This window comes from Anas acuta, chromosome 14 (assembly GCF_963932015.1).
Source record: "Anas acuta chromosome 14, bAnaAcu1.1, whole genome shotgun sequence".
Classification (NCBI taxonomy): Eukaryota; Metazoa; Chordata; class Aves; order Anseriformes; family Anatidae; genus Anas; species Anas acuta.
This window is the reverse complement of record NC_088992.1, coordinates 6,252,153-6,259,099: the sequence shown is the minus strand read 5'-3', so window position 1 is coordinate 6,259,099 and position 6,947 is coordinate 6,252,153. Positions and strand designations below refer to the sequence as shown.

General features: G+C 52.7%; 1 protein-coding gene across 2 annotated transcripts; it reads left to right on the top strand.

Annotated features, from left to right (window-relative positions):
- The first annotated feature begins 1,172 nt into the window (after positions 1-1,172).
- Positions 1,173-5,215, top strand: ATOX1 (antioxidant 1 copper chaperone). 2 transcript variants are annotated; one of them, XM_068698144.1, is made up of 4 exons: positions 1,173-1,274; positions 2,162-2,237; positions 3,601-3,753; positions 4,990-5,215. In XM_068698144.1, the coding sequence occupies exons 1-3, from the start codon at positions 1,269-1,271 to the stop codon at positions 3,732-3,734; spliced, it is 216 nt and encodes a 71-aa protein (XP_068554245.1). In that variant the 5' UTR covers positions 1,173-1,268; the 3' UTR covers positions 3,735-3,753; positions 4,990-5,215. The 2 variants fall into 2 exon arrangements, with proteins under 2 accessions (XP_068554245.1, XP_068554244.1); XM_068698143.1 differs by having other exon boundaries at positions 1,193-1,274; positions 3,601-3,738.
- Positions 5,216-6,947: the final 1,732 nt, after the last annotated feature.

Here is a 6,947-nt window from a genome sequence, read left to right as displayed (position 1 = left end):
CGCACCGCAATCTGCCAGCCCATAAATCAGGGGCGCGCTCGTCGCGAAGTTTGACGTGAGAGCGATGACCCAGCACTACAGCTAAAATAAACCCTGCCGGGGCGAACGGCGGCAATCCAGGGCTGGGAAATTCCTTTGTATGTATATAATATATATATAATAGCAAAACTGCAAGGTCCTATCGCGTTAAAATCAAAGCCCCCGTGGCAGCCTGCTAGGAAAAGCATTTGCATCATCTGCTCGGCCCGTATAATATAAACGCGGCGCACAAGGGTTAGCCAAGGCCAGCCGAAATCCCCGCACGCAGCCCCACTCGGTGTGGCAGCAAATAACCTTTTTTTTTTAATTATTCTTCCTGCTGCAGGTCAGGCTTCTTAACAGGAAGATCTTGAAGCCCCGCACGTGGTCAGGAAGCAGCACACCCCACGCAGTGCCGCCGGCTTTCCTCAGCCCGTCTCCTGTCCTGGGGACCCGAGCTGCAGAAACCCAGCTGCTGGCCCCAGCCTCCTCCGCCTTCCTCCAGTTTGGAAGCGAGGAGCCCGTCCTCCTTCAAAGGGCCAAGCAGCCAAACAAACCCTACAGAAACACCCTTAGGGGCCAGCATCCCTTCCCTCAACCTGCTCTGAAGTAGAGATGCTCCACACGAACCCCTCTCTCTTTCAATAACCCTGTGCCAGGGCATCTCAAAGCCTCGGAAGGCAGAGAATGGAGCTCCCCCAAGCAGCCCACCCGACCCTCCTGCCCCAGCCCTACAGCTCTTTCCCCAGCTCCATCCCACCGCCCGTTGTGGGATCACCATCACAAGCAACGTGAGGCTTTTTGGAGAAAATTCAGCTTTGCTGTGACCCAGACAGCTTCTGGCCAGCCTCTGGTGCGTCTCCTAATGAGGAGTGGCGGTGTTTTACCACCAGAAAAGCATAAAGAGACATACAGCTGAAGGAAGTGGGAAGCTTTAAGCTGCGTTGCCCTCAGAGAAAATAAAATTTAAAAAATATATATATATATTATTGTCCTAAAATTTAAAGTGCGGTCCCCAAAGGGAGACTGAAACCCACTCAGCGTGAAGAACGGGCCAAAGGGGCTGCGAGCACCCCATGGATGGATGGCGGGGCTCCAGGCCAGCACCCCCCGACCCCCCGGCACCACCACCCCGCTGCGGGGCCGGGTCCCGGCGGAGCCTCCCCGGGCTCCGGGGGCGCTGTGCGGGGCCGGAGCTCAGTGCTCGGCCTCGGCCCGCCCCTTCCTCCGAGCCGGGACCGGGCTCCGCCATGCCGGTGGGTGCGGGCCGGGGGCTGCGGGGCCGGGGGGAACCGGGGGGAGCCGGGGGGAGCCGCGGTCCCCGGGGCGCTGCGCTGCGACCCCCGCCCCGTGGAGCCCCCCTCCGGGGGTATCGGCACGGGCAGCGCCTGCTTTAGGGCCCCGCCGAGCGAGGCTGGGCTTCATTAATGAAAATATTTAGGAGACGCTAATTAGTCGGCAGGGGGGCTATAGGGGTGCCCCAGCGCCGTGCAGGGCTGAGAGCTGCGGTAGTTGCAGGGGGTGGGGGGCGAAGGGCGTGAAGTGATGTGAGTGCAGGTAGCGAATAAAAAACTGCCCTGATTTGATTTTTTTAAGGGAAAATTATTGGTTTTTTTTTTTTAGAAAGGAAGGTAGGGTCTGGGCAGTGCCAATGGTTGCAGGGGATCGCAGTGTTTGTGCAGCCCCGGATCTCTGCTGAGGCATGCGGATAGCGCTGCGCCCCGGCGGGGTAAAGGCATGAACAAACAGCACTCGTGCCCTTTCATTTCTTATTTAACATTTTTGTTAGTTTGTTTTGTTGGGGCCCAGCCACCAGAAGAGGATGGGCAGGTACCAGACCGCCAGGGGCAGCGGGAGTGGGGCCACCAGAAGCCCCCAGCGCTGGCAACCTGTGCAGGCCCTGAGGTGGCCTGGCCTCCGTCCCGGGGCTGGACCAGGCATCTCCAAAGATCCCTCAGGGTTGTTTCTGCGATGGACACCACAGGCAGGAGTACCGAGAGCTCTAGGTTTGCCGAGGAGCCCGCAGTGCCACGTGTGGACCTTTTGCCCGGGGCGGTTTTGAAGCCAGCTCCCCAAGGCAAAGGGCAAGCGTGGAGCATGGCGGTGGCTGCGTCCCCCTGACCCCTCGTCTGTTCTTTTGCAGAAGCACGAGTTCTTCGTGGACATGACCTGTGAGGGCTGCTCCAATGCGGTCACCCGCGTCCTGCACAGGCTGGGAGGTGAGTTGAGCTGTCTGCGTTGTGTGTGTGACCGCCAGCTCGCTGCAGTGCCAGCTCTGGGGCTGGATGTCGCTGCCCCACATCCTTCATTTTGCTTAGGAAGCAATGTGGGTAACAGCTGAAAGTGGCTGGGAGGAAACCTCTGCTCCCCGCTCTGCTCTGTGCTGCCGGTTGGGCAGTAACTGGTTGCTAACAGGACTTGTCCCTTGGATAAATGGCATGGCAGGGAGGGGCTGCCAGGCCTGCAGGAGGCTCTGTGAGTCACCAGGGCCTCATCCTCAACCTGCTGGGAGCTGCACTGGTGGACACCTGCTCAGGTTGCCTGTGCAGAAGGATGGGAGGTGAATGTCCGGCCCAGGGAGGCCCATGGTGTCTGTGGTGCTTCCCTGGATGTGTCATTGGCGTCCCGGTGCAGAGCAGTCACGGCAAAGTGCTGGCGAGCAGAGCGTTTGGTGGCTGCTTGCACAGCCTGTTTTTTCCACCACCTGGAAAATTATAACCTGTGTCTCCTTTGTGCTGAGGTCAGCAAGAGAGCAGGATCTGGCCTGCACTCACCAGTTGTGAGGACCTGTCGTCCTGCTCCCTATCCTCACCGAGTGGGAACAACTTTCAGTCACCAAGCTGAAGGCCCTGGGACTTCTTCAGGACCCCGTTACCAGGCTGTGTCAATTCCAGTTCCTCTGTGTGTGGTTGTCAGCACCTCCCTCCTCCTGCTGCTCTTTGACGTGCTGGCCAAATTCAGCCTCATGTGATGGAGCAGCAGAGCCCTCAAAGCCAGTACATACCTACAAGTTTTGTGATGTAATGTGGCTGGATAGAGACTTTGTAGAGTTGCTTTCACTGCGTTGAGAGTGGCTCACCTTTATTCACCACTGGGATATCCACACAGGAAAGTGTCTTGTGCTTCCTCCTGCTTACAGCTGATAGCTGGTGCTGCCTGTGAGAGAACCCGCCCTGACCCTGTCTCAACCCCTGCTCTAACGCCTTCATTAGTGCACATCCATGCCCAACCTCAGCCCAGACTGAGCTGCTGGAGGTTACAGTGGTTGGTTTCAGTTCCACTCATTCTGCTTATTGCATGAGTGATTGTTCTGGGCTAAGGTGGAGTGAGCAGATTAAAGCACTCCAGCAGCTGTGGTGCCCGTTGCTGATCTCTAAGGCAATCTGGCTTCCTTGCACCAGTGCTGGCAGGGCCCCAGCCTGGTTTTGCTGGCTGGTGGCAGTATCAGGGTTTGCTGATAGGAGGCACGTGTACATTTGGCTGATGGCCTTGGGAGCACAACTGCATGGAAGCGAGTTTTGCCCTGCTCTTACACTGTTTGGCTGCTTCTAGCTGTGCAAAATGTTTTTCTCTTCCTTGTAGGTGTCCAGTTTGATATTGACCTGCCCAACAAGAAGGTGTACATCGACTCAGAGCACAACGTTGACACCCTCTTGGAAACTCTAAAGAAGACTGGAAAGAGCGCGTCCTACCTGGGGGAGAAATCCGCACAGTAACCTGGTATGAGGAGGCTAGGTAGATACCAGGTGTCTGAAACACTGAAGAGAGACCTGAGCTTGTTCCAGCTCTCCCAGACAACCAGACTGCTTCCTGGGAAGCACAGAGGAGCAAAGACTTGCAGGTCCAGCTTCAGGAAACCCCTCATTTTGGAGAAACAGCTGAACCACATGCAGCCAGTACCATTTCCATTTGGGACCCCTTAGCTGCTGCGCAAAGCCCATGGCTAATCCCAACCATGGCTGTAGTGTCGGCAGCCAAAGGAGGACTCACTGGTGCCTGATAATTTGACAGGTCTTGACTGATGCTTTTATTAGCTGACCTGATTGCATGGAGAAAAAAGCCTCTGTGCCATTTCCAGGTGAACCTGGAGTTTGCCAGAGCATATCATGCTCGGAAACAAATCCCAAAGACATTTGTGAGCTGAGCAGAGAGTAAACAAAAATACCAGGGAGACAACTTGATTGTTTCAGCCTGTGGATTCTCCTAGAGCTTCAGCACAATGCTGACATGCACCAAACTCTCTCCTTACCATGAAATGGTTTTGCAGACAGGATTTAATTTTAGGGGAAAAGAATGAAGTAGGAGGAGAGGGTTGCCCACTCACTGCACATACTGTTCTTAAACGTCCAAGATTATTTTGCAGGATCTCTTAAGAGCTTGTTTCTGTCAGTGGAGCTTTCTAATCCAATGGCATTGTTTTAAAATGGTGTAGTTTGATCATCACAAATACTCAGCATGGATGCACTGAAATCAGTTCATGCTGATTTAATTCCTAATTATTATATTAAAGTAGAGGCTTAAAGCAGCAGGCATTAAACTGATACAAGAAAAAGATGAACTGATAGTAATATGTTTATGTAGTGTGTCTGCATTGTTTAGTAGACTGATTTAACAGATTTAATCTGCAATTTGTATCAAATGAACGAGCTTGCAACACTTCTAAGAAGGTTTTCTTTAAATCCTAGTTTTAATCAAATAACACTGCTATCTAGAATAGAGAGAGAAACAAACTCTGAATTGATTAGTACCTCAAATCGTTTTCAGCTCACAGTCAGTATGGACTGCAAGTGAAGTTTCCAGCTTGCAGGGACCCGTGGGCTCTGTCTGAAACGTCTATGAACATTAACCACTGCCATTTCCTTTGACTTGTGACCGACCGGCAGAGGGCATCTTTGTATAACTTTTTCTGGTCTGTGCCTTTTTTTTTTTTTTTTCTCCCTTTTATTTATTTATTTAATTTATTTATTGCAGGAATTCAAGCAGGACTTCAGCAAAACGATGGCTTAACTGTTTGCCTATCTCCAGCTTGCTCCGTCATTTGACCTTTCCCGGCCCTGCCAGATGTCAGGAAGCGGAGTGCTGGCAGGAGGAGACAGCTGCATTTGGGGTTTTAAAAATGGACAAATCTAGAGAAGGAGGTTATACGCTGTTTCTAGTCCCACAGTAAATCAAGGTGCTGCTTCTATCTTTCAGCATATGTCTGTGTGTCTCGTGTGTCTTTGTGCTGCTTTAAGTGGTTTTCAGCAGAAGTGGTTTTCAGTAAAAAGATGGCTGTTAGGGCTGGGAAACGAGCCATTACATGCAAGGCAGGTCTCTGAGGAAATTGCACCTATCTTTAGAAGCTGACTGCAACCTCTGCCTGAGGGACACGTCTCAGGAAAACTGGATTCGGGTAATCTGTGACTTGGCAGATGTTTGTTTCCATTACAGAACAGACAAACTCCATTCTCCATGCAATATGGGTGAGAAGGGGCTTTTGCAGAGTGGGTGCTGTAGGTGAGGGATAACCAGGTGTCCTCTGGGACTAGAGGAGGCCACCAGGCAGCAATCACTGTTCCTCAGCAGCATGATTCAGCTGACGGGCCAACCACCTTGCAGGTAGGAGCAGAGAACACAGGCTCAGCACCAGTGCAGTGCTTTTTAGGTGAATACATAACCACAGGAATGTGAGGAGTCGTTCTGCATCCTGGGCTCATCTCAACACACCTGGATCAGTCCCTTCACCTTCTTGCCCCCTTCCCTGCCCACTTTTAACCAAACAGGCCATAGCCTCAGGGGGCTCTGATGCTGGGCAGGATCCCCAAGCGCTGTGTGCACCCACAGACCCAGGAGGAGAACGCCTGCACTGATGAGAAATGCAGAAGGGACAGAGGAAGGGGAAGGATGTGGGACTCTCCAACATTTCTGACCAGTCTTAGAGTCTGTATTGGTGCTTAGCTCAGCTTCCGTCCATTTAATTCAGGTTTCTCATCCCAGTGAAAGCATTGCATGTGTCCTCTGTCTTTCATTTCACCTGGGGGATGTCTGCTGTGTCTGCCAGTCGCATGTGGCTTGTCCTGCAGAAAGGAAAACCAACTAAAGTAGGAAGGAAGTGGTTACTTTATATTTAGGAGATATCTCACACATTGAGGTTACTTTTGACATAATTGCAATTTTTTTCTTTCCCTAGAGAGTTTTAGTACTTGAAAGTCTTTACCATTAATGTAAAGCACAGTTAACTGCTGTAGATGCACTTGCAGGGGCTGGAGACACTTCAAGGAACATGTTGCAGACTCTTGTTGTTATGTTTTAATATAAGAGAAGCTAAATGACAGAAATTTAACATCACTGCATTATTTTCTTGCATTAAAAACTCCCGGTGGCAGGAAGCTTCCAGAGCCAAGGCCTGGAGCCGTGCCCTATTCCTGCTCCGTGCCCTCCTGCATGACACCTCCAGGGTCCCGGAACGGAGCTGCCCTGCACAAATCCCTAGCTCCCCCCTTGCTGTCCTGAGCTGCTGTTTTTGCCAAAGTTTGTTATAATTCATTGCTCCCAGCTTCCTCCCAGGCACAGCCAGAGCCTCCAGCAGCAGCTGGCTGCCCAGCAGCTCAGCTCCGGTGGCAGCGGGCAGTTTGGCACGGAGCTCAGTGGCACGCTGCAGCACAGCTGGCTGTTCCCAGAGCCAGCAGTCCTGGCGGTGTTTGCTCTTCACCAAACTGGCAGGACTGATGGCCAGGGTCGTGCCCACCGAGGAGTAACTCCCAGTCTGGCTGCAAACCAGACTGCTCGGCCTTGACGTCTGGGCTGCAGCTTTCACTGTCCACGCTGCTCCGGCTCTTTTGTTCCCCTCTCCCCACTGCTGAGCTGGCTGTTTTGGTTAACGCGTGCTTATCTCGGAGCCAGACAATCAGAGGCTCCCACCCAGCACCAGCCGGGGGGCTCATCCAGAT

Bases quoted from the DNA above. Each gene is read 5' to 3' on its own strand.
- ATOX1 (XM_068698144.1), top strand. The intron at 2,238-3,600 runs GTGAGTTGAGCT...TCTTCCTTGTAG, and splicing joins CGTCCTGCACAGGCTGGGAG to GTGTCCAGTTTGATATTGAC.